General features: G+C 47.5%; 8 protein-coding genes across 8 annotated transcripts; 5 read left to right on the plus strand and 3 right to left on the minus strand.

Annotated features, from left to right (window-relative positions):
- The first annotated feature begins 2,153 nt into the window (after positions 1-2,153).
- Positions 2,154-3,425, plus strand: F5891DRAFT_762623 (uncharacterized protein). Its single transcript, XM_041373167.1, has 5 exons — positions 2,154-2,320; positions 2,373-2,501; positions 2,549-2,710; positions 2,768-2,949; positions 3,003-3,425. The coding sequence occupies exons 1-5, from the start codon at positions 2,264-2,266 to the stop codon at positions 3,265-3,267; spliced, it is 795 nt and encodes a 264-aa protein (XP_041219371.1). The 5' UTR covers positions 2,154-2,263; the 3' UTR covers positions 3,268-3,425.
- A 5,258-nt stretch (positions 3,426-8,683) lies between these two features.
- On the minus strand, positions 8,684-9,439 carry F5891DRAFT_962437 (uncharacterized protein; the record flags this gene model as incomplete). Its single annotated transcript, XM_041375897.1, has 3 exons — positions 8,684-8,935; positions 8,983-9,179; positions 9,232-9,439. Coding segments are annotated over 3 exons (657 nt in total), but the record flags the coding sequence as incomplete, so codon positions are not given.
- Positions 9,440-9,837: 398 nt separating this feature from the next.
- F5891DRAFT_1258237 (uncharacterized protein) lies at positions 9,838-11,975 on the minus strand (the record flags this gene model as incomplete). Its single annotated transcript, XM_041370064.1, has 10 exons — positions 9,838-9,916; positions 9,974-10,155; positions 10,218-10,400; positions 10,460-10,609; positions 10,661-11,014; positions 11,069-11,281; positions 11,330-11,550; positions 11,598-11,717; positions 11,769-11,813; positions 11,861-11,975. The coding sequence occupies 10 exons, from the start codon at positions 11,973-11,975 to the stop codon at positions 9,838-9,840; spliced, it is 1,662 nt and encodes a 553-aa protein (XP_041219373.1).
- Positions 11,976-12,498: 523 nt separating this feature from the next.
- On the plus strand, positions 12,499-15,748 carry F5891DRAFT_1152931 (uncharacterized protein; the record flags this gene model as incomplete). Its single annotated transcript, XM_041365174.1, has 4 exons — positions 12,499-13,164; positions 13,221-13,515; positions 13,728-15,236; positions 15,290-15,748. The coding sequence occupies 4 exons, from the start codon at positions 12,499-12,501 to the stop codon at positions 15,643-15,645; spliced, it is 2,826 nt and encodes a 941-aa protein (XP_041219374.1). The 3' UTR covers positions 15,646-15,748.
- A 1,838-nt stretch (positions 15,749-17,586) lies between these two features.
- On the plus strand, positions 17,587-18,000 carry F5891DRAFT_1195936 (uncharacterized protein; the record flags this gene model as incomplete). The annotated part of the gene is made up of 2 exons (XM_041368214.1): positions 17,587-17,764; positions 17,804-18,000. 2 exons carry the CDS (start codon positions 17,587-17,589, stop codon positions 17,998-18,000), a joined length of 375 nt encoding a protein of 124 aa, XP_041219375.1.
- A 265-nt stretch (positions 18,001-18,265) lies between these two features.
- Positions 18,266-18,445, plus strand: F5891DRAFT_962452 (uncharacterized protein; the record flags this gene model as incomplete). Its single annotated transcript, XM_041375899.1, has 1 exon — positions 18,266-18,445. A coding segment is annotated over one exon (180 nt), but the record flags the coding sequence as incomplete, so codon positions are not given.
- A 1,358-nt stretch (positions 18,446-19,803) lies between these two features.
- On the minus strand, positions 19,804-21,619 carry F5891DRAFT_762829 (uncharacterized protein). Its single transcript, XM_041373168.1, has 8 exons — positions 21,524-21,619; positions 21,278-21,426; positions 21,099-21,225; positions 20,920-21,039; positions 20,723-20,841; positions 20,160-20,599; positions 20,059-20,107; positions 19,804-20,002 (listed from the first exon to the last, which is right to left on the minus strand). The coding sequence occupies exons 1-6, from the start codon at positions 21,579-21,581 to the stop codon at positions 20,186-20,188; spliced, it is 987 nt and encodes a 328-aa protein (XP_041219377.1). The 5' UTR covers positions 21,582-21,619; the 3' UTR covers positions 19,804-20,002; positions 20,059-20,107; positions 20,160-20,185.
- A 1,671-nt stretch (positions 21,620-23,290) lies between these two features.
- F5891DRAFT_1258255 (kinase-like domain-containing protein) lies at positions 23,291-24,963 on the plus strand (the record flags this gene model as incomplete). The annotated part of the gene is made up of 9 exons (XM_041370065.1): positions 23,291-23,430; positions 23,484-23,537; positions 23,587-23,719; positions 23,777-23,842; positions 23,895-24,074; positions 24,129-24,159; positions 24,211-24,248; positions 24,302-24,547; positions 24,604-24,963. The coding sequence occupies 9 exons, from the start codon at positions 23,291-23,293 to the stop codon at positions 24,829-24,831; spliced, it is 1,116 nt and encodes a 371-aa protein (XP_041219378.1). The 3' UTR covers positions 24,832-24,963.
- Positions 24,964-25,548: the final 585 nt, after the last annotated feature.

The raw sequence follows: 25,548 nt of genomic DNA on the forward strand, positions 1-25,548 counted from the left end.
AGCCGGAGATTGTAAGCCACTCTGGAATTCAGGGGAAAATAAAAACTCGTAAGCGTTCACGGCGAGACGGTCGAGACTCTCAGGAAAAGGAAGATGTATGATATGTTGCGTCCTGCACTATAGATTTAGAGCTCGGATGGAGTCCTACGGTGCCACTGGCAGGACCACGATGATTGCTTGTTCTCTAGGACAGTTCAACAGCGTATATAGATGAAATGTCACACTAGTGAAGCGCGAACCTGTCCTGCTGGAGGCATCACATAATTCTTCCCAGCAAGACGCAAGTCGTCCCTGTGTTTGATCGATGCGAAGAGCTTTAGTCTGTGCATCCGAGACACGCGGATATGTCCCTCTACAGTCAGGATCAACGAGTATTCCTTCCCGACATTTCAAAGAGTCCATCATGGTCTCGATGTCATTCCTTTCAAACGTGCGTTACGTAAGTTCTTCTTACACAGCCGCAATTAGACTTACAAATGATATTCAGTACTTAGAACGAGCAGCGGCACGTTGCCAAGTAGGCGAAACTTTGAAAGCCCTGAAGTCAACCGTCACCCTGCAAAGAGATTAAAAATGCCTTGATTCAAGGTCAGCTGAAGCCAATGACAAAGCAGTTGGTGGATCCAAAAGATATCCGAGCTAGCTAGTTAGAGAATTTCGAAAATGGGGCAGCCAGCCACATGCGTCCTCCTCTAGAGTGGAGTCATGATTGGTAATATCTGCGAGAAGGAAGTTGCTCGGAAGGGTGGGAAATGGCCTGAAGTCCCAGAAGCCTTGTCAAGCAGGTAATCCCATTAGAACGCAAAAGTGCCGGGACATGCACATGCTTTGATGTGGACGCTGCACAAATCAGTATTGCAGCTTGGACACGTCGGGCATTATCTTCCGAAATGGGTGTAATACAGTAAGGCAATAAGATCCACAACCTGCAATTACGCGAAAGGGTCGTATCAGTCGGTCATATGGAGCATTTTGCGTTTCGGTCACGTCGGACTTACTGTGTATGCACGTTTGTTTGTTGATACTTCTGGGCCCGGACTCCTCCTTTCCATTCTAACGCGGTACTGGTACTTGGTGATAATGTATGAGCACTCACTAATGGTCTTTTCTCTCAACATCCAGGTCATTGTTGGCTATGTTTGAGTCGTGCCTCGATCCTGAGTCGTCTGATACAGTCACATGGATTTCGCATCAAAGTATGACCTGGGTTTGAAGTACAATTGGCTGCCGAGTGACAGGCAATTGACTCACAATTGACGTCGTACCGGGATTGCCGATGGCATACGTCACGTTGAGAACGCGAGTGACTACAAATTGAAGAGGAGTCGAAGAGGAGTTGGAACTGTAGTGTCATACTGCGGCGGAACCTCCTGGGCAGAATGTGGCAGAACTCGGGATGTACGTGACTATGGCTTTGGAAGAGGCTGAGGTTGCTGGATATGTACGTCACGGAGGTGCCTTGGCGGTGTTTGAAGAGAGCGTCCAGTGCTAGTTCCGAACCAGCTCCATTTTAACAGTCCATTTGGGCAGCGATCCGACCGTTGATGTCGCAGTTGAAGTCAGCGACTCGCTACAGCTAGATGGATCCGGAGGTCATCGATCACGCATATAACGCCATCTCCAACTGGACATCGCGTCAACACTTTCCTTCATTTGCCAAGAAAATCTAGAGCTTCTCTTCGTTCTCTCTCCTCTCTCGATATCGATACATTCGACACAACTCCCGTAGTCGGTTAATAAACCTTGGTTTGGCGACAAACAGAATACCAGACAGCATGTCTGAAAGTCCTGGAGGACGTCCAGTTTCAAGGGCATTTCTACAGAGGCTGAGTCGGGTGTATACATATGACAGTGATGATGATGGGGCGACGTTGGTGAATGAGCCAAGTGAGTTTTCTGTTTCACATGTGTGTTGTATTCGCAAGAAAGATGAGTGCCACTTTGGAGAGATAATCCAGAGAACTTTGATAAGGGGTATCGCACGGCCCCGCATTCATTTCAGTACCCGGCCTCAGCTGTCTCTTTGGGTTTCCCCTTATCTCCCAGGGAAAGCTGTCTTCCGGCTGTCACTCAAATTTGAGCGCTATTGCAGGTAAAGTTCGTGCAGGATCCGACCTCGTGCACAGCATTGCTTGACTCACTTTAGACTCCCTGTCACCCTTTCCAGCACCCTTTTTACGGCCATCTTCCTGTCTAACTTTACTCCACTTTCTTTCTTCTCGCCATCATCATCGTTTCTCGCTGCAGAAACTAATTCGTGCTCATGGCAGATTCAATTAGCAATGAGAGCAGGTCTATATCCCGGGGACGTGATTCATTTGTAAGTGCACTCGTATTTGCCAAATACATCTAATAACGTTTTCGTGCGTCAGCAATCTTCGGGCAGAGGTGGAGCAGGTAACATCCGGCGCTCTTCCGTCTCAAGTGATCCTCGTCCCGTCGATGATCTGAATGATTCTGATTCGACTCGTGGGCGGGAGCAAGCCGTACATCCTGATAGGGTATGTTACACAGCTTTCGCTCCAAGATGCTTGCTCAGTAGATGCAGATGATCTCTGTGGGTAGGGGTGGAGTGGGCAACATGCGCACCCCTTCTCAGGATGTCGGAAAAGACCACCCCCAGACCGTAACTATCCTCAACGAGCACGCTGCGGTTCAGGCAGGATATGAACAGCAAGTCAAGAAGCACCACGCTGAGTCCAACCCGATTGTATGTCCACCTGATGTCATGTCTCGCAAACACTGATGCAAGCCTAATACCTCTTAGTACTCTTCTGGAAGAGGCGGTATTGGCAACATATCAGGCTCGCGCTCTCGTTCTCAGTCTCGTGGTCCAATAGTTCATTCCACGGGACGAGGCGGAGTGGGTAACATTCAATATGGAGCTGCTGCCACCGTCGACAACATGGACGAAGAGGAAAGAAAGAAGCATGTTCATGCTCAAGCGATGTATGTTTGTTGCATTTGGTCTTAAAATTTTAAACTTATGATCCCCCTATCAGACACTCAATTGGCAGAGGCGGAACTGCAAACCTTACCAATGTACACTCGCCTGACGTTGAACGTGTAGTCCATCACCACGCTGAATTCGAGTCCTCTGGACGGGGCGGGGCTGGCAACATACGCTCCCGCTCCGTGTCGCGCGACCCAAGTGGACGGACACCTTCCCGCGATCCCAAAGGGAAGCATGGAATTACTGCTCTGTGGAACAAGGTTTCCCACCCCTCGAGCCCCGGCTCTGGGGATCCTGGATCCCGGGCTGAGTGACTCCTGCTTGAGCGTCTCCGCACTCCCCCTCAAATTCCTTCTTCTCCGCTCTCATCCCAAGTTCCTTACTCTCTCATGCGGAGGCGCCCATATCTTGTTGATACCCCATCATCGCGACGGAATGCACGTTATTTCTCCTATCAGTCATCATCTAGCTCGTCATCTGACAGTGTACGGATTGGCCAACTTCCAATTGTATTAGAGGATCATGAGTATGTGTCTTTTTTGGAACTTTAATATCTTTCCTTTTCGATTTCTTTCGTTAAGTTATCTTATTGGCTCTGTCGTATTGCTCTCTTGCTTTCTGTCTGCTGGATGGTTTTTGCATTGTTATTTCTGCTGAGGTCTCATGCTTTCCGGAACGTTCTCATACCCACTATCATGCTGTATATTCTCACACTCATTTGCAATGCGCATGTCGCCCATTCTCATCTTCATGTGCTCTATTCCCATTTTATAGCTTTCCCTTCTTATCACTTTGCGCCATGCCGCCAGTCTTTTCATAGATGTCTTCTTTGATGTGTGCTGTGCAGTAGACCATGGCACTCTTCCGTCATATAACCCTGTTTATCGTTAATTTGACTGTCCCTCCCGAGATAACCTCATCCCGGAACCGGTGATGGTGGCAAAACTCCTGAAGGCCCTTACCCGTTCCCGTCCCCCTTCCCATTCCACCTTACAAAGCCTTGAACTCAATCTGATTTTTTCCTGTCATGACCCTTTCTGATGCCTGTTATTCTCTCCATTGTAGGCGCCGTATCCGATGTGACCGAAGGAGGTATTTCCGCCACAGGTGGGGTAGAAGTGAGATGTGGGCATGACGTACGGGCGGGAGGGGAATCCCCGGTAACTTTTCGAGTTTATGTTTATATTGTACTAGCGCCAGATATCGATTGTAATCCCGTTTGTCTCTCTATGTAGTTATATTTGCGATATAATATTGGACATATAGTATATGTGGTGTGGAGGGAATGTGGAGAATTATTTTTTTGAGTTCTGCTAGAGCATGTCGAGGAGCTTGTCAGGGACAATGATAAGCAATCTAATAATAACTGACATTCCCCATGGAGTGCAATTATGTAAGCGAACTATACTTTGCAAGGACACGACAACCACACGACGTCGGACCAGTTCTGGTAAATATGTCTCATTGGCAGAGGAGAGCCGTCATAGGAAAGCCCAACTATCCAAGGACGCTGAGTTCCACACACCAAGAATCAAATCCAGATTTTTTCCAACCCGCGGTGCTCCGCCGAGATGTATGAACTCTACTAGTGGCTGTTGGCGGAAGTGACCAGGGCAATGCGGTACATAATACTGCCCAACACACCTAGAAACAGCACGTAATACATCAATCAATGTCAATTCGAACCTGGGTATGATAGCCGGAAGATCATCAGCTCGTACAGCAGGTTAGTCATACAGTTTGAGCTAGAGCGCCGTGTTCGACAATGCATAGCCTTCGCTTCTCTTTTCTGTGGCATCTGGATCTCAGTGTGATCCGATGATATAGGCACTTCGATAAAGCCCGCACAATTGGACTTGGGAGGCTTGCTGCCATCTTTCGAGTTCAACTCAACATTAAACCATTGCACCAGTGGATGGATTCAGTTGTAGTGTACAAGAAATTTGAAGGCGTTATAGCAGCAGCATTCTGAAGGGTGCGATCAATCTGGTTTAGTTATAAGTAACTTCTTATCGATCCTTCCTGGCATGGCCCCCGGACCTCCTGGTACCTCTGTGCTTTTATCGGAGTTACAACCCGGATGGGTAGAATAATTCTCATCCTAGGCTTTGCGCTAGGAACGAACGACTCTATTGGGTTTGTCTACAGGATGCGAATAGCAGACAGCCCTCGCAAAAAAGGCTCTTCTCTCCCCCTACTGGAATGAATGGTCGGGCCATAGCATTCCTGCCTCAGTAAGCGAGTCTCGCCATTATCATACCACGTGCGCCTCAAATGTCACCCGCCTGCATCCAAAGATAATACAAGTACCATGAATCTCCATAGTATGCACGCGACAAGTTGCTCCAGTTATCATCAATCGTAGAACTATCTCAGACCGGTTTAATGGACCTCTCAGGAAAGACGTACACGAGACATACCACCGCCGATACCAGCTAAATTTATTGTCCAGTCGAGGATCTCTAATTCTACCAATGGATGAGAAGCTTGCGGAGTATGGTTGCTCGGTAATTCCGTCGGTAGTGGGTGGTCCACATGAAACATTTCCAGTGCCCGACTTAGATCGCGTCACACAGTCAGCAAGTGGATTTCTCCATGTAGGATGAGAAAGGTCATTGGACCCAGCTGATGCTGCGCCCTGTATTTATCCCCGTCGAATGCCTTGATGGTTGGAAATGCGGCTAGGAATTGCAAGTTTGCAAAGTCTGCTTCAGCGCTATCCCATGATGTGAACATATAACTCACTATGCACTATGGCCAATTGAAGTGAGCATGTTAGATGAAGAAAAAACTTTGGGCGAAGCTGCCGCGCCCCGTATTTGTGCGGGGCCCGTGCTGTGAATGTCTCTCTGAGTCACCGGTCAATGGAAGTGGAATATCCGAGAAATATCAGGTGGCCACACGGTATGCAGGGACTGGTACTGTGAGATTCGAAATTTAAATAGATATGTGAGACGGGAGATGCGAGAGAGTTATCGGGTTGGAAGTCGAGTTGAAACGACAAGTGAGGTTTGTCTTAGTGAGAGTGAACGCTGAAATGTGATTGGCTGGAAAAAGCTTGCTAAAATTGGCTAGCTCAATCACGATAGCCATCCAAGTAGGCTAACCCATAAGGGAAGATATGGCAAAAGACAAATAACATCGCTGCGCATAAACGGAGAGTAGTATTGGACTGTAAAGTCAGCACGATTATTGTGCTTGTAACATGAAAGATATGGAACCAAATATCATATATCACGAGTGACCACGCTGCAGAAAGTTACGGATTACGTTTTGGATGTGTCTAGAATCATTTGACATTACAGCGGCGACGAACCTGAGCAAAAATCTCGCACGGATCTGGAGGTTTTTGCCACATCCGTCTGCGACATAATTTACCTTTTCTGCTATGTCGGTTGCTGTCTTTAGATAATCATGTACACGTCGCAGCACCAGGACTTCATGTCGCTACCACAGTGGCATAATCACGTTGACATCGCGCAACCATGTTGTTTGGAGATCCTACTAGGCCGTTTGTGGCATTCGAAATCATCTTGCAATACATACTTACTAGGCTCCAGGCTCCGCTCACTTCCGAATCGACTGTCAACTGGGCGGCCGGAAGGAAAGTTCAAGTTTGGCTTACTGGGCGGCAGTACTGGTAAGCCCCAGGCGGCTATCAATTTCAAGCCTTTCAACTCACTTCCAACAGCAATTGACTCGGAAATTCAACATCGGACTCGATCACTGGGCTAGTACTCGGAATCTGAGCCGACGTTGGACAGCTTCAACGACTTCAAGTTGGCAACTCGACACTTGTGCGGGCAGTTGGACTCTCGGCGTCCAATTGAAGTTCCCAGTCTATGGTTCGTTCAACTAGTAGCCTGAGCCTCCGAGTCCGAGTCGCGTTTATCACCATCGCATTCTGCCTACTACAAGTCATCACTCCGAGTCTCAATTCGGATCTCACTGTTCAAGCTGGCACTTCCGACTTACAACTACGAGTACCGTCTACTACCAGCTCCATCAACTTAAAACCCAAGCCATACTCGGGCTGGTCTGAGTCACTGCCAGACTCCCCCTCGATATTTTCAGTGACTTCGGGCATTATGCCTCTTCGGCGCCACACCCGATTGAACGTTGGACTCGGCGTCGCCCTGACCTACACACAAAAATATTTACAAAAGACGTGGACGAAAATAATGGACACACGCCGCATGGCAGCCCTACGAGCGCGTTCAAGTGCTGCTTCTGGGCTCCACACATAAATTTTGTATTCAGTCCGGGAATAGTACTGTCCATCAAAGGACATGGCAACAACCAAAACTTGGTCGTTGTGCCTGAGTCGGATTCCGACTTGCTGGTAAGTTTTGAGGTCCCAGATGCCGAACTGAATAGTCATTTAATGCCAGATAGCGTTCACCAGGAGACAGACAAAGGGATATGACGTGACCCTGAATAATGAGTTCTTCCCGTCAATCGATTGCCCTTTTTGGATGGTGGAGTCAGAGATATATGCGTCATCCTTGGACTAACATAACGATAACGTCCAATTTGTCATGTCCCTTGATCTTAAGGAGCAACTCGCTGTCCTTTGACCACCTGCAGATCATAGTGCCCTGACCGCCACTTGCGCACTTATAGCATTGCGGAGAACATTTGATTATTTTCACCCATTCATTGCCTCTTCTTATGGGTGGTAGCCAGCAGTCGTGTTCCACCGTCGTATAGTGCTGTCTTTTAATTCACCTGCTGCCTCCGCGCCATTTGATGACCAATCAAAGCACTCTACTCCATGATTATTCCCCTCCCACGGGTGACCTACTAAGCTCCCCTCCTTTATGTTCCACTGCAGCCGTACTCTGCCACATTTGCATGTATCGATTGCTTCGAGAACACTGTTTCCATCTCCTCTGTCACTGCCGTCCAGGTCCACTGGCGAATTGAACCACCACCCAGCGTAGTGGTGCTCAAGCAGGCGGGGCTTCCACCACGAAGTGCCGCAGTTGACGATGCATTCTTGTATCCGACTCCCTGCTGTATACTTCTACGATATACTCCGAGTGTTGTGGTCGACTAATTAGGGCCGACCGCATGATGAGGTGCGCCATTCGCATCCAGGGATGGCTGCTTCCCAGGGATGTCTATGCTTGACCATGAGTTTCTCGTCCCCTTTCCTTAGACTCTGCCCACACAGGCAGCAGGGAGCACCTCATTCCTGAATTGACAATATGTTGTGTCCGCGTTTGCAGTAGCAACACAATCTCGTCCTTTGTCCGTCTCTTCACATTCTCACGCTCGACACTAACGCTTTGTACAAATTGTACAATTGATCGTGAGGGATCAGTTCGGAAGTCGAGCACGGTTCGGCCCATCGGTGGACCGGTGCGTTCTTGCTTGCGATTATGTTGATTGTGGTGCCGTGCTTTCACATGTAACGAAATTCTTTCATATGTATTATGATATGTCACAACCCATTAAATGTAGTCAGAGTTGTGTTCTGGCGCGTTCAATAGAGTCTGCTTAGCTTCTTTGAGGTTGTCTGAACTACAACAAGATTCTGCATTGCTTTAATATTGTAGATGTAGATACAGTTGGGTTGGTATGTAATTATGAATAGTTTGGTTCTATCGACATCTATGAGGTCGGCATGTACGGCGAATCAACATAATACTATATTTGCCGTGCTCTAACGATCGACAAAGACATCGACGTCGTTGTGCTCTAACACAACTCATCCGTCTTCGTCTGTTATCCCTTCTTAATGTCCAAAGTAAGCTCCTCGGTCTTGAGGGAACGGGGATGCGACTCAGAGAGGTCCTCCAGTACGGTCGGAATACATTCAGCACCTGTAATAGTCGTAGCGAGAGGGTCGCGAACGCGCTTTTTAGGCTGTGATCCGAAAGTTACGATGGACACCGGAGTCGAATCATCTTCTGCACTCAAACGGAAGAAGAAAGCGACGACGACGCTCAAATTAGCGACGATTAGAGACACGGAAGCCTAAAGCATGATCAGCAGTACTCGAGGTCTATACGCTGATACCGTACCTCGACTACACCAGCCATGACCTCCTTTGTCCCTCCATTAGAGGAGATGTAATATGCATGGGTGAGACTGACGATCGTGGTTATCATTGATGCAGAGAAGACGGCTAGTACCCGTATTTTTTGCGGGCTCGACAATCTGATTCTGTAAATGAGGGAGAATGGAGCGAAGATGAGGACAGTGTCTCCTAGAACGTCGGCTGAGATACTACATCAGGAGACCGATGTATTCGATGAACAATAAATCCTCACTGATTATCTGCGCTATCGCAACACTTCTGCCGAGATCGCATTGCGGATGTGGTTGTATTTTCCAGCCGGGCTGGGTTTCACAAATCCACAACACTTGTGAAAAAAGTAGAGCCCATACAACACCGAAGGTAATGGCAGTGGATATGAGAGCCTTCCTAATAAAAGTTCCCGGGATTGTGAGTCGCACAACGGTAAACAATATGGATAGCCTCGATGACCTGTGCGTGCACGTCAGCCCCGCCACTTTTCTATGCCACCGCTAGAACGTCGGTGTCTTCATCGGGAAAAAGCTCCTTCACAAAAACAAGGTAATTTCAGAATTTTTTGGAGAATTCCTCGTAATTTCAGTGAAATCCAGTGAAATCGAGTACGACCAGATTTCTCAAGCTCGGTCGTAGTTACTTCGAATTACTTCGAATTTCTTCGAATTTCTTTGAGTTTTCAGTCATTATTCCTCGAATACCATCAAATTATTTTGAATTCGGTTGAAGTCGACATACATAAACATTGATTAAAACGAGATATCACAATCAAAAGATGTGAAAAGAAAAGAAAATATCAGCAAACTGAGAAGCAACTGACTCGGTGCCATATTCATAGCTTGATTTATTCTTCGACCATTGCATCGAGATCGAGATAGTCGCAAGTGCTTGATGAGGCAGTGGACGCCGAGTTCTCGATTGCACTGGTGTTGAGTTAGTCAGAGTGCCCAACAATGAAGAATGGCGCAAGCAAGACGCACCTGACTGCCTTGTAAAGCCGTGCCATCAGTGCATGGTACTTCTTTATACTGCCATTGAAGATGCAGTTGAGAGTCGCTTGGTGAGCCTTGTAAACACCGACGTGGGAGGAGGCATTGAATGATTTGACTTGCGCATTTGAAGGCGGGTTGCCGCTACTCCAATCCTTCAATATCGCATAAATCTGTGGAGAATGTTATGTAGTCAGTATACAGAGTTTGAAACAGTATCACAGCCGGTGCCTACCATAGTTGCAGTCAAACACACCATAGCCACCGGTAGCTCTGGCTCATTGTTTCCATCTAAGACAGAAACGAAATCATCATGGCACTGACTGCCAAATGAGTCCTCGCCGCCATCAAAGAATGACAATCGGATGATGTCAATGGTAGCCTCATCACAAAACGGTTGGTCCCCAAGGACCTTACCCTGGGTAGTAGATGAGAATCAGAGAAATGAAGAGAGAGATAACAAAATACTAAACAGACCTTGGCATCGGTTGGAAAAATATACTTGTGACTTTTAAGAAGGTCTTCTACCTTGTCAGCGCAGCCTTTCTGGAGTCCAAAATGTGATACAACAATTTGATGTGCGAGCTTCTTGAGATTGGTGCGGAAGGAGCTCATTCGTCCCTCCGGCTTGTAAGTGTATTAGTTTCATTCAAATAACCATGCAAAAAGAGTACATACGATCCCGGCCAGAGCCAGTGCGTAATCAAAGTCGTGCTTCATCCTCTTTAATATCGCATATTCCTTGCGCTTCCCAGCAGCGGTATGGACCGCTTCCAGGGCCATCTTTCGCTTCTGAGTGATGTTGGGGAATGTGTTGTCGAAGAGAGAGGCTTTCTTGAGTTCGAACATGGCGGCCTTCAACACATTCTGTATCCGGGTGTTTTGAGCCTTGAGGTTGATAGAGCCGTCTGCTGAGTAGACTAGATCTGTGAATATGGGCCATGTAAAAGAATGATCAGATTCAGAAGCTGACACATGAGTGACATCTGAAGCTGGCCGCGGCGGCACCACAGTCTCCACAAATTTAGGTCTCTACACAGTGTGATGTGAGACGGAATCATGGGAGTGTGCAGTGGAACACGTCACCTCAAGGTCTTGTCGTTCTTCTAGCTTGCTCTTTTTCTTCTTGTCTTTCTTCTTGTCTGGCTGGTGTTTGGTGACGGCTGTTGCTTCACGGTAATATGGCTTGGAATGACCATCAGAGGCTTTGTCAGCAACATCAACTTGAGGAACACCGGCAGTAGTGCCAGAGGCCATCCATTCAGATACATTGCTACCCGTGCGCACAAAATGGGGAATCTATGTCAAAAGGTCAATTTCAATGTTTCTGACAATGGGGTCAAGTACCTCTTTAATGAGTTCCTCCTGGGAGAGTGACTCAAAGTCATCATCCTCAGGAACTTCCATGTCGTTGTCTGATTTTTCAGATGCATCGTCACTCTCTCCGTATTCACTAACAGTGTCACTATCTTCAATTGACACCGTGGCTGATTTCGAAGAGTGCGTTGATCTCTCACGACCTCGACTTTCAGCATGACTGATAACTTCATGTGCTTCTTGACCACGGTCTGCTGTTGAGTATCTCATCTGTCTCAAGTAGCAGTCTGTAACTAACCATTGTTGTGATCTAGCTTTTTTGCAGGTATCTTCCGTGCTAATTTGGCTGCAGGTGCTGATTGCAGTCCAGTTACTGTGGGTGCGCGCTTACGACTGTTGGCCGTTGTCTCATTCCAAACTGAAATCAGGTGCGTTTTAGTAACTGCTTTCTAACTGTGCAAGTGCTAACCTTTCCGCTCTAAGGCCTTTATCTTCGACGACCGTTGCAATGGTTCTTGATGATTGTGAGTCCCTCACAATTTTCTTTTATGTACTACTTACTATCTGTATCGCCTTGATTTTCACCACCAGATTCTTGACTCGCCTTGGCCTTTGTTTTGCTGTTCCGCTTGTGGGCGGCTATTTCTGACGGTGTTAGAGATGCTCTGGGAGGCATGCTGATGAGGGGGCAAACGGGAGGAAGGACTGAATGCTGATGAGGGGGCAAACGGGAGGAAGGACTGAAAAAAACTGCAAGGTTCGCAGTCCGCTGCCATTTTGAAGCTTGTAAGTTTGTTTGTTGCTGCCACAGGGCCGCATGCCATCACGTTAAATTTTGCAACTAAACCTTTTCTGACCTGGATCTTCACCAACAGGGCGCGTTTGGTATTGCTTTCACTTTTGCACTTTGTGAGGGCGTGTCTGCTGGGGTACTGCTTTCGCTCTTGCACTTTGTGAGGGTGCGTCTGCCAGTGGTAATACTTTCACTTTTGCACTTTGTGAGGGCGTATTAGTCCACTGTCATTTGGTTGCTGTGCTGTATGTTATCACGTCAATTTTTGCAACTAAACCTTTTCTGACTTGGCTCTATCAACAGCCCACGCACACTATTTGGATACCTTTGTCTCTTTACGCATGCTGTTCGGATACCTTCGTCTCTTTATCTACGCCTGTTTCTCGCCTGTTTCTCTACTGTCAGAATGAACACTTGCCCAGGCTGTGCTAAAAACTTCGAGCATACTGGATACGCTCATCACCTAGCCCAGACCATAAATCCATCATGCGCTGCTCAACTACAACTTTCTGGTCTTTTTCCAGAGTCGAGCGATAACGATTCTGATGGTCTTGCAGAGGATGGAGATACTGACAGTCTCAATGGAGGAGATGCAGAATTTACAGGAGACTACTTTGGCTACTACGATGAACAAGATCTGGAATGGCCAGACGATAACCACGATGAGCTCCCCTTGGAATCTGATGGAGAGGATGAAGAGTATCATGACACGGCACTTGAGCATGGGTGGGAACGCCCTGCAGATCCTGTCCAGCAGGATATCAATGGTGGGGATGATTTCGAAAACTCGGACAACTCGGACACACTGTCACAATCACTCCCAGCCAAACGACAAGAAGCAGAGGCGCCCCTTGGTCACCAGCCCATTGTTGAGAAATTTCCAAGGCGCCATGCAGGTGCTCCAGTCCACCACTTCCGCACTACAGCTTTCGAGTCTTATAAGAATGTACTGCAAGGTGCAGAAAACGTTTGGGCCCCCTTCGTGTCTCGCACAGATTACGAGGTCGCAAAGTGGGCAAAACTTCGTAGTTCTGGCTCAACTGCTTTTTCCGAGCTGCTTGCAATCGATGGTGTGAGCTTTCTCAATTGGATCATGATGGGCCGATATTTACGATGACATTTATATAGCTTCGTGAAGCCTTGGGTCTTTCATACCAGAACTCCCGTGAACTCAATCAAATTATCGACCGACAGTTACCATGTCAACGACCGCGTTTCAAACACGAAGAAATTATTGTTGCAGACGAGGCATTTGATGTTTACTCGCGCGACGTCATGGAGTGTGTCAAAGCTCTTTATTCAGATCCTGAATTCTCACCACATCTCAACTATGCTCCTGAACGCCATTATGCCGATGCCGACAAGACTATCCGAATGTATCATGATATCCATACAGGCAAGTGGTGGTGGTCCACCCAGGCAAGTCGTCAGACAATCTGTTCGAGTCATATTGAACTTAATGGAACCTCTTTTAGAAAGAACTTGAAACAAAGAAACCGGGAGCAACAGTCATACCCATTATCCTTTCGTCTGACAAGACACAGGTCACTATGTTTAGAAACAAATCTGCCTATCCAGTCTACATGACAATAGGCAATATTCCGAAGGAGATCCGTCGAAAACCATCTAAACGAGCGTGGATTCTGCTTGCCTATCTACCAACTTCGAAACTCGATCATATCACAAACAAGGCTGCTAGGCGTCGAACGGCAACTAATTTGTTTCACGCTTGTTTGCGCCGCATTCTTGAGCCTCTGAAAGTCCCTGGCGAGGACGGCATTGCTATGGCCAGTGGGGATGGTGCTGTGCGTCGAGGGCATCCGATTGTCGCTTGTTACTCCGCAGATTACCCAGAACAGCTGTTGACGACTGGGGTAAAGTCAGGAGAGTGCCCGAAGTGTGATGTCCCACACAAGGAGTTGGGAAGTCCGCATTTCCCGGTAAACCTGCGAGACCTCAATGCAATTCTTGCCGCATTGTCCCTCGTCGACGAGGATTATGACCTGTGGAGACGAGCGTGCCAGGAGTGTGGCATTAAGCCTGTCTTCAAACCATTCTGGCTGGATCTCCCGCACACCAACATATTCCAATCCATCACGCCGGATGTGTTGCATCAGCTCTACCAGGGTATCATAAAGCACCTCACTGAGTGGATCAAGGAGGCATGTAGCGAAGCTGAGATCGACGCTCGTTGTCGTAGGCTTCCCCCAAACCACAACATCCGCTTGTTTCTGAAAGGAATCAGTCACCTCTCACGTGTTAGTGGAACAGAGCATAACCAGATCTGTCACTTCCTGCTTGGTATTGTCATTGGCATACAGTTGCCTGGAAATCTCAATAGTGGTCGCCTTACTCGTGCCATTCGCAGCATCCTTGATTTCCTTTACCTTGCTCAATACCCTTCTCACACAGATCAAACTCTAGCACTGCTCGATGATGCCTTGACACGCTTTCACGATAACAAGGATATCTTCCTTGATCTTGGGATCCGATCGAATTTCAACCTCCCGAAGCTTCATTCCTTCCGTCACTATGTACATATGATCAAAATGTATGGCACGACCGACAACTACAACACCGAGTACACCGAACGCTTACATATTGACCTCACGAAGGATGCTTACAGGGCTACCAACCATAAAGACGAGTATAGTCAAATGACGCTCTGGCTCGAAAGACGTGAGAAGATGTTGTGGCATGATAACTTTGTTAAGTGGCGTCTGGTTGGTGATCTTGCCTCACAAGAAAGGCCACCACCAGACATGGATTATCATCGGGCAATCAAGATGACGAAACACCCGACCGTCAGACGTGTTCCATTGGATCACATTGTGCAGGACTATGGCGCCACTTTTTTCACAGCAGCATTGGCTCGTTATGTGGTTGGCAGGAATCAACCTGGTTTATCTGCAGCGCAACTGGAACGAGAGGCTGCTCATATCATTCTTCCCTTTGATGCTGTGGCTACATTCCACAGGATCAAATTTCACGCAATCGATGCTCACGGGTTCCAGGACTCGAGTGTAACAGTAGATTCTGTGCATTCTCAACCATCGCGAAAGGACAAGAGAGGGCACACGATCCCCGCACGCTTTGATACTGTTTTGGTCAACGAAGGGGATGGTGGGATAACGGGCGTGAATGGTGCGTTTGCATTTGTGTGAACACGGCCGTTAATCTGACTTTATTCCAAAAAGGATACCGTGTTGCGCAAGTTCGCGTCGTCTTCACGCTGACAAGTCAAGCTACAAATTTGTTATTCCCCACTGGACCTCTAAAACCACCCGCCCACCTTGCGTATGTGGAATGGTTCACACCCTTCCAGCAACCTGAATCACACCATGGGCTGTACAAAATTTGCCGTCTGATGCGTCATGGAGAGCGTCTTGCAAGCATTATCGATGTATCGGACATCCGCAGGAGTGTTCATCTTTTTCCAAATTTCGGTGCAGTAGTACCTCGTGAATGGACGAGCAGTACCGTTCTGGAGCTCTGTCCCAGCTTCTTTGTAAACTCGTTCAGTGACCGACACGCTTATTTAACTATTGTTTGAGGAATATAACGAGATTCGTTGAAATACTCTCGAAATACATGTAATTTAACAGATTCGTTGAAATACTCTCGAAATACATGTAGTTTAACAGATTCCCTGAAATTCCTTCTTTTTTGAGCCATTTTGTGAAGGAGGTTTTCTCTGATGTTACCATACGACTGCGTAAAAGAACTGGGCAATCCTGATGTGGTATTTGTAACGTCTCTCGAGCATAAGAAAGCATAACGCACATATAGTATAATGCTATCCTCGTGTCTTGAGGGTACATTTCTGCGTTTCTTCAGCAAGATGTATGCGACATCCACACTGGGGAGACCCTTACCATAGTATTGCAGATACAAGCAATCAGCAATTAATAGCATGAAGGTGAATACCATGCCAAGGGCCGCCCACATATCGTCGATCCACAGACAACGCTTCTGCGTACGAAGACACAAGCGGAGGGATGTGACAATGGCAGCTACGATCGTGAGGACGATATCTACTATTACAACTAAAAAAGAGTATTAACTCAAGCGACACAGCAAGTCAAGCAGCCAGACTCACCTTCGATCGGTGTCAGGGTGGGGCCTGAGGACGACATGATACGTTTTCTGGGAAATTAAAATGGACGAACTGCATAATATGTATGCGCTGTTATATGAATTTATACCTCCTCAATCCAAAATATTTCAAAGTCGTATTCGTGTCGACTTGACAGTGCCCTCTATAAATGTTTCCTGATTTTTTTAACCCCCCGCGTCGGCTAGTAAACGTTAGCATGGGAGGAACAAGTCCGCTCGTCACACAGTGCTGTCGCAGATCTGATGGTCGTCCACTATGTAGAGCCCTGCTTAGTTCTAGTTACATAATCCTTGCGATCGCATGTTTCATATGCATCTTGCCGGGCACTAAATAGCCTCCGCCGATCAGTGTCATGGATGTATCCCCGACTCCCACGTTAGTGGAAGAGGGCTTTGTCGAACACAAACGAATTCCCATGCGTTAGCCGATGTGCAAAGCTGTGCACTTGGACAGAATCCTAACTTTATTATCATCTGCTGAGTGCTCTACAGTTTTCGGCAAATACTCACCATCATACTTTTGTCAGTAGCTGAGCGCTGAGCGCTGAGTCTTATTACATGAATCTCACCGCTCTCGGACATCCAAACCTGCGCGACGGCAGTTCTACATCTGTTTTTTTTTTTCGTTTTCACTGCGAAAAGGAATTTCTTGAAGCAATTGAATAGGTTGGTCCTTGGCTCATTCAATGTCGTCTTCAGCCTGGTCCTTTATTTGTGAGACACTACAGACTTCAAAGCACGTTGATATATAAACGATAAAAAATTAGAATTTCCGTACCTGTCAAGGGGCTAACGCTGCAAGTTAAGCAGTGCACCGCAGTGACCTAGTGCCGTCTGCACAGATCTGTAAACGAAAACACCGACTCTCGCTGTTCGATTCATGGATGAAGTAAAGTTTTGGACTAGTCTCAAGTTCACTGGGAGACTAGGCTGAAAGACCCCTTCATCTGGGAGGATCCTTCGTTTGTAAATATAGCTACAATCTAAAAATATCTGGTTGCCTCATTGTCCTCCTGCTCTGCTCTGCCCCTGCGCAGCGCACTCCTCCTGCGCGTCCCGTCAACAATTCAATACCTCGGGGTTGCTCGGTGCCTCATCATCTATTGGGGAGAATCTTCCGTTTGTAAATATAGCTATCCTCAAAAAATATCCGGTTACCTCGTCGTCCTCCTGCTCTGCACGGCCCCTGCGCAGCGCACTCCTCCTGCGTATCCTGTCAACAATTGAATACCTCGGGTTACTCGGCACCTCATGCTATCTACTATACCTTACATTTTGCCACAGAGCATCCAACGCCACCTCAATACCACTTAATAACAATGGTCCCTTGCCACTTGGTCGTCTCTCTCAACTCTCCTGCTTCAGCCTCCAAGACATCATGGCCCCACGCACAGGTACCCGCGCTGCTCAACCTGGCACGTCGTCTGGGTTGGGTACCCACTTTTCCAGCCCGCGGAAACTCAGAGACAAGCGGAAAACCCAGGTACTTGTTGAAGTACCAGGTCAGAAGGCTAAACAGCGCCAGTTGCTCGCAAAGATGGCCAGCTTACTTGCAGGTTCGGCGAAGCCTGAATAAACTTTACCTGTCCTGGCAGGGACAGAAGCAGACACTGTGGTCCACGAGGAAGACGCTCATGAGGCTTGGGAAGACATCCTTGAGCCTCACGACAACTGTCCTCTCCAACCTGCCTCACAATCCACACCGACTCGTCGTACCCAGTCTGATCTCACGTCTACTTGCTTGTATAACAGCTGGGAAAACTTATTCCTACCCTGGTCGAGGCCCAGCTAGACTACACTGCGCGGACGCTAGGAGCGCCTCTCGAACGAGCACCGAAGGTTTTGTCTTTGTGCAGCTCCCACACACGCGCACAAAAACGTACATCTCTTACATGTCTCTTTTTTGACCGTAAGTATTCGATCGCATACATGGAATCTTGGACTTGAACAGCTAATCTCTTTTAGATTTCATCTCCATCGATGCGATGAGCTGTAGATGCGCTAACTTGGCGCAAACACTTGTTTTCCACGGCTTATTTCCTACTGCTCCCTCTTAGCCACGAATGGCCATATCAGTCGAGCTGTTCGCCTTCTATCGCTCTTTTTTTGAGCATTCTTGTGACGCCGTCAACGCACTTGCATCCACACTCAATACTCACTACATCCGACGAGGATACCGAATAACAAATGCAAAGGTATGTGGCCGACTTCGCATGCTTGTTCAGCTACTCACATGAACCAGGGTGAAATTATTCAAGAACCTTTCCGGCGGAGTCTAGGACACGCCATTCAGTGGTTTGATGTCCTGCAGATAGAGGTCGAGAGCCGGTTAGAAGGCTTTTGAATACTCTATATATTCTTATTATGAAGATACCGCATGGCATCTTGCCCAGACCCTGTGCAGATCAGTGTCATGTATGAATCAATTTACGATAGAAATTTTAAACATCCGTGTTTGTGTAGATTGTCAATGAAAAGCTGGAGGATAACGCTGCAGTGCACCGCCGTTCGATCAACTTGATGCCGCGTCTGCATAGATCTGAAACGAAACCACCGATCAGTTCGATCATGCGACACCATGGGCACTAGCTACGTGGCTAGAAGCCTTGCCATCTGATACAAGAAAATCACGAGGACAATTCTTGGCTGAGACGATGTTCCACGGTCCATCGCTGTTCGATTCGTGGATGAAGTAAAGTTTTGGACTAGTCTCAAGGTCACTCGGAATTCCGAGACCCGCCAGGAACCTTGAACCGTGGGGGGGAACGAATTATGCGCTGCAACTAGTGATAACAGGCTGATATGAATTATAAGAAAAGGCTGTAACTAAAGAGAAGAGCAATACATACTAGCACTGAGGATTGACCGAGATTCATATGGTATATAGCTGAACGGTCGACACCAAAATTTAGGAACAGCGTCTATCAAAAGGACTTGTTAACAGGGCGTGAATGTGACACGGACAGACCGGGTCACCAACCAAATCAAAAAAAAGTTGAAGTAAATTTTAAAACGTACCACCAAAAAGTAGTGTCCTTAAGCGCTGTAGCGAATATGTCACCGCTTGCATCAGACATTAGTATATGCATGACAAGCAGCTAGCTAGGCTCTTTTTGGTTGACAATTCATTGGGATCGACTCGGACATATCGCGAGGCAGTTCTCTTGTGCGAGAAATGGTCTTGTGTGGAGCTACTCCCAGAGTGATAGGTTGAAAGAACTGGATGAGAAGACGAAAGAATATGATATCCTGTAGAGAAATCGCGGCACATTGTCAAGTAAATGAAGTCTCGAAAGTCCTGCAATCAAATGTCAACCAAAACAGTCTTCCAAAATCTACAAAAAAATACCTGGAGATCGGCTGGAGGGAATCACAAAGCGATTCGTGGATCCGAAAGACATCGACAAGTATGACGAAAATGAAGTGTCTTTATGATTTTGTAGAATAGGAGCATGTCAACCGAGGTCTTCCGCCGAAATCTTGACGAGGATATCATCGCAAACGTTGTTCCCACCTCACACGACGACGGACAGTGGGATGTGGACACGCTGATATCTTCTGATGGTGTTTCCTAGTGACACTTGCCATACATTAACCGTTTAGTACTTTAAAACTTTTGCTGCCAGTTATGCCGGCACAATTGCCCACAAATAATTCTGCTCCCAACACGCCTTCGGGATCAGAAACCTTATCAAGCAAGGCAATAATCTATCCGATCAACAGGACTTCTGAAGACTTCCAGGCCAGGGAATAATCTCCATTAGGACACAACTACCGTTGTGAAATGCCAACGCCTAAAAGGTTATCCAAACTAAGTGAAAGCGCCATGAATTCATAGTACAGTGAATACGCTTAACAAGTAACTGCGAGAACAAGTTGCAAATGACGACGATCTACACCTTGAAAATCATGAGTCCCGAAGCGACATGTCACAAGACAAAATGCACGGACCTCTCAAAGTGCCGTGAAACTCCTGATCACGCAATCTCCATCTTCGTACCCGCCTCCACCTCTAGAACCTTTAGATGCGTCAGACCACATGCCCCGCGGACCCAATCGCGTACTAGGCGGTATTTTCGTGTTTGAGTGCATCCAGGGACGTCACACTGTGGTTTCTCTTTTGGTAGAGGTGGCTGTGGTGCCAGCAAAGTGCTGGAAAGGACAGAGATAGGCACGCCTAATGTGAGGCGCATCTTGCCCTGAGCAATATCCTCCCGTGGCAGAGGTCGTGTGCTGGACACCCACCGCCAAGTGGTCGGTAGGATGACCTCCTTTTCCTCTTGCTCGACCTCACGCTCACCTTCGGATGCACTGGCCTCTGCGGTGGAGAGCGCACTGCGCTTGGCCTTTGACTTGGACTGCTTTTTGAGGAGGCGGTTGATAGTCTCTGCCTGTAGGGGTGAGATCGACATAGTAGGGATGACAAATAGAATATCGGATGTTCATGTGATGGTGCGTGAAGTTACGAAAAATGTTCAATTCCCTCCTAGACACAGTAAACATAACTGACGAACCTTTTCGTCCTCGAGCTTTTTCTCAGTGAGATTACGACGTTTTCGTGCCGTTTCTTCGCGTCGAAGTGCAAGCTCGCTCTCTGTGAGTTGTTTCTTCTTTCGAGAGGATTCACCAGTGGCTGTCAATGAAAGTCAGCGCTCAGAAGTGTTTAGGAACTCGAAGCGAGAGTAAAGAAGCAGACAACAAAGGAACACACATAGAGATACATGCGAAGAGCCAACAACACTCGCGAGAACCGCCTGACGGGAAGTCATCGGGCGCGTAGAGCCCACCGCCTCCCCTTCGTCATCTTCATCTTCTGATTCTACGTCGATATCTACGCGTCATAAGCTCAACAGTCAGTCGCGCGCGCGAGGAGGACTATGTAGGACACACCACCAGAACGCCCACGCGATCCAGCATCTTCAGTGCTGGGCGCGCTCGGTAGCTTGAGTTTGATCTTAAGACGGGGCTGCTTGGGTGGAGATGGAGGAGGAGAAGCCTCCTCAGACTCTGGAGCATCCTGAACACATGGTATCAGTATGCTAATAGCCAGAAATATGAGATCGACACACCTCTTGTTCGGGTTCAGGTTCTTCATCCTCGTCCTCAGGCTCTAGTTTCTCATCCTCCCCTTCATTGTCATCGTTTTCTTCTTGGAGCTTCCGATTCACCTCATCGACCTCCATTTCCGCGTCAGAGCCCGAATCCGACATTTGCATATCTGCTTGTAGTAGTTAGTGTCAAGTGAGCAGACACAGTATATTTAGTCGAGGTGTGGGAGCGGGAAAGCGGAAGAAGGACGGTCGTGAATCACAAACCTGAACCGTTGTACTCGTCGTCGTCATCGTTAGACACGCTTCTGACGACTCTCCTCATCGTGTTGCATCGATGCAAAGAAATTGAAACCCAGATACCTTACACAGGACATCGGCAGTGCCTCCACATAGTTCAACAATACACCAACACATCGCAAACGACCATGCTCAACTCGTTCTATCGCCTATAGCCGTGTCGCTTAGAGGGACTCGTGAGTCATGAGCACAGTGATTTCTTGATTGCAAGTCTCGATCGAAGGACACTCTGATCACAGGTGGCAGCTCCACTGTAACAATACAATAGCTCGAAATGCAGTTGCTGGCCAGTTCACAACACGATAATACACAGTTCGTTACCATCATGCATCATGGCCGGGTCTGCCTATCACCGCTACAGCTCGCACCGCCTCTGGGTACCATTGTGACTACGTAGTACGTACTCTTCAGCCAATAATGACGTCTCTGCTGTATATCCGCTGCTTGTTGCTACTATAGCTATATAAATAATACGAACAACGCGTCGTGAATTCGAATAAGACTTTTATTTTTGGTCCTTTCGTCAAGGCCGCGCCAAGATGAAGCGTTTTTGCCTCACTCTGTGGTGTTGCTTGATCCAAACCTGCCCCAGTGGCGGCAGTGTCCAGGGTGACAAGCTGATGTTGTTGTCGTTATCGATATCCGGTTCAAATCCGGTTCGAGAAAATTTTTGTCAGACCTGAACACAGCTGCAGACCAGACAGGTTCTGAGGAGTACCTTCGAACCTGGACCCTGTTCAGTGGCGTTCGTTTGACCTCCATCAGTGAATCATGAGTCATCATCCCACCGTGCTTCCTGCGAGCTCGGTGTGAGTCTGTAGTTGCATGTCAAGGAGAGGCCGCCACTAGTGCACCCAATCAATTTCGGATGCCATCCTTTAACTCTTGGACGCGGCAGATTTAGTTATGGTAGTACTAAGGTCCGGCCGGCTGAACAACTGAACAGTTTTCAACATCACATTTCACATTTTGAACATTACATCCAGTTTCTTCAAGAACCGGACAAGTTCGAACGGTTCAGTATTACAAGAGTTAGAAAACGGAGCTCCGGAACTAAACAAAATATGAACCGGACGCGTTTAAGATGGGGATAATCGGCAACATTAATAATTAATTTCAAAACGTAAAGGTGGAAATAGATTTTCTGTGCCACTCCACTTGAACGTTTGCACCTCACCGAGTCTGATTCAATTAATGAGATCCACCACAGCCCACCCCATAGGATCATCCAGTGACTAAATCATGATGAGGTTTGGGAGGCCATCCATTTGCGCCAAGTTGTGCATGGCAGGTTGTGGCAGGGCGCTAGCATAATTTTAGAGACCATCCGTCGAACCATGCCGCACATATTAGACGCGGACAGCTGTTCTTAAACCTGCTCGCTCCTGCTGACCCTTCTGTTCAGCTCAACGCAGACTTCCATTTACTTCTCATTACTATGGGTTGCTGCGCGTCATTTTTTCGAAAGTCCCAGCGACAGACTCAAACTGTGAGGCATTGGTTTTCTCAGTCGTTAGATACAAACACTGATCCTCCCATCATATTGACAGGTTGAAAATCATGGCAATGACAATTCTGTAACAATGCTGCAGTCTTCGCAAATCCTGCAATGTGAGTTTTCAACCAAGGATCATGAAGAAATGGTTCTCTCATGCTATAACTTGAACAGCCGCTCATCGACGATACCAGTCGTACCATTGTCAGTACTATCTGATATTACCACTCTGCAGCCGTATGTCCAATCACCATATCACGGTGGATAGCGCTGAACATGCAGGCTACAGAAATGGACCAATTCAACTATCTGCACCGCAAGCTCAAGTGCAGGTTAACCTTTCCATACCATCCAACATCGTGAATGGTAATCTTGCATCGTGAGTATCTCGCATAGCTCTGGGTTATAAGACACTTTCTTATGAGATAACAGCGGCGCCGTGATTGTGCTACAGCCGATTACCTCTGGTGCACATGAAGCGCGACCGTAAGCGCAAATTTCCTCATAACTGCAGATATTGAGACACGAGACACAGAGTGGCCTTCGATACGGACCCAACTGCCATTCCGCCTACATCCATCAGGAAGCAATCAGAATATCCCACGTCATCTGGCGGCTTGGGCGATATCTGGAGGTGTTCAAGGATGATCGATTCAACCTCTACTGAGGTACATATGATGTCACCCTCAGGCTGCGAGTCCCGTCGACTAATATCTGTTGGACAGGTTGCTGTCAAAGCTATTAGGATTACGGACGTACGCAATAAAGAAGCCGTTCAAAAAGCGAAGAAGGTATGCTAAGATTCATTCCGTAATGTGAAGTACATTGAATGTCTATTCGCAGAGACTTCGCCGCGAAGTAGCCGTGTGGGCCAGACTGAGGCATGCGCATGTTCTCACTCTTCACGGAACGGTTTCCGGTTTTGGACAATTGCCTGCTCTTGTTTCCGAATGGATGCATAACGGGGCACTTGATAGCTACCTGGAGCGTACGAGCCTCACTATGGGACAGAAACTAAAACTGGTGAGATTTATCATGCCAAATATAAGTCCTTACTCAATAGATGCCCTTATTTAGCTGAAACAGGTAGTGGATGGGTTGAGATATCGTACGGGATTGCCGTTGCAGATACACGTTTTCTCTCTGACAACTTCTCTAGTTCACGAACAGAAAGTAATTCACGGGGACCTGACCAGTGTATGTACTCTTCGATGCTTTAGAGTCCTTCAAGCTAACCCTATCATTGGAAGACAAATGTTGTAATCGACCACGACGGCAATGCATTTTTGGCAGATTTTGGTCTCTCAGTAGCTCTCGCAGAGGCTGACAGATCGTACTACAACTCTCATTCGAGTGGCGCTGTCCGGTGGATAGCGCCCGAATTGCTCGGCTCATCGGAACCACAAAACACTCCAGATGGCAGTGACAGCGATGTCGATCTGCCAAAACCGAACAGTCAGAGCGATGTATTTTCGCTCGGTTGTATCATGCTCCATGTGAGTCGAGTATGCTGGACCCTGTTCGAGTTTCACCTGAATCTTGTTTCGTACAGGTCTTCTCGGGCAGACTGCCCTTCTGGTGGCTTAAAAAAGTTCAACATATATTCAGTGCTCAGCTCAATCGTACAGAGCCATATCGGCTCGAATCTAGTGTGACCGTTAGCCAGCAGCATTTGGATTTCATGCGCAGATGTTGGTCAGCCGAGCCTCAAGTTCGTCCTTCCACTGGGGATGCTGCTTCCTTTGTGGAAGAAGAGCTAGCCAGTGTTCCTTCTCACTAGTTCAGCGCTCGATATATGTTATGGTACGCTTTGGATATAGATTGCGGTTGTAGCTCACCTATATATAAAGTATCTCGATGATCGTTGGTTAATATACTACTTATTTTGAGTCTTATTATATCACCGAGCACAGTACACGTGCATCTTCTTAAGAAGAAAGGGAGAAAGGTTTCGGAAACGTTCGCGCGCTCGCGTGGTTTGCGCTTACGCCGCGTAGATACGCTTAGAGCCACATGGCTTTCGCTTACCTCGCTTAAACCTGTTTTTGGAATCTCGCGTGGCTTTGTCACGTGTTTTCGAGCGCCGACTGAACTGCCGTTGCCCATTAGAGCAGCACACTACGCAGGATTTTCCCTATTGTAATTGTTTAGGGTACATACATACAGTAAATAATAAAACTAAAATGGAACAACAAATATATGTGGTGACAGGAAATGAATGACAAAAGGTTGTGAAAAAATAAATCAAAAGGAGACATTGATAATATAGAAACTCAAAAACTGGAGAATGGGAGGACAGAAAATTGGGAACAGGAAACAGGGAGAATGGGAAATGGGAGAACAGGAGATGGGAGGATGGAAAAATGGGAGACGGGAGACGGGAGACGGGAGACGGGAGACGGGAGACGGGAGACGGGAGACGGGAGACGGGAGACGGGAGACGGGAGATGGGAGACGGGAGACGGGAGGACATGGGGCACAGTGGGAGATGGGAGGC

Source organism: Suillus fuscotomentosus (genome assembly GCF_016647785.1).
Source record: "Suillus fuscotomentosus strain FC203 chromosome Unknown F5891scaffold_90, whole genome shotgun sequence".
Lineage (NCBI taxonomy): Eukaryota > Fungi > Basidiomycota > Agaricomycetes > Boletales > Suillaceae > Suillus > Suillus fuscotomentosus.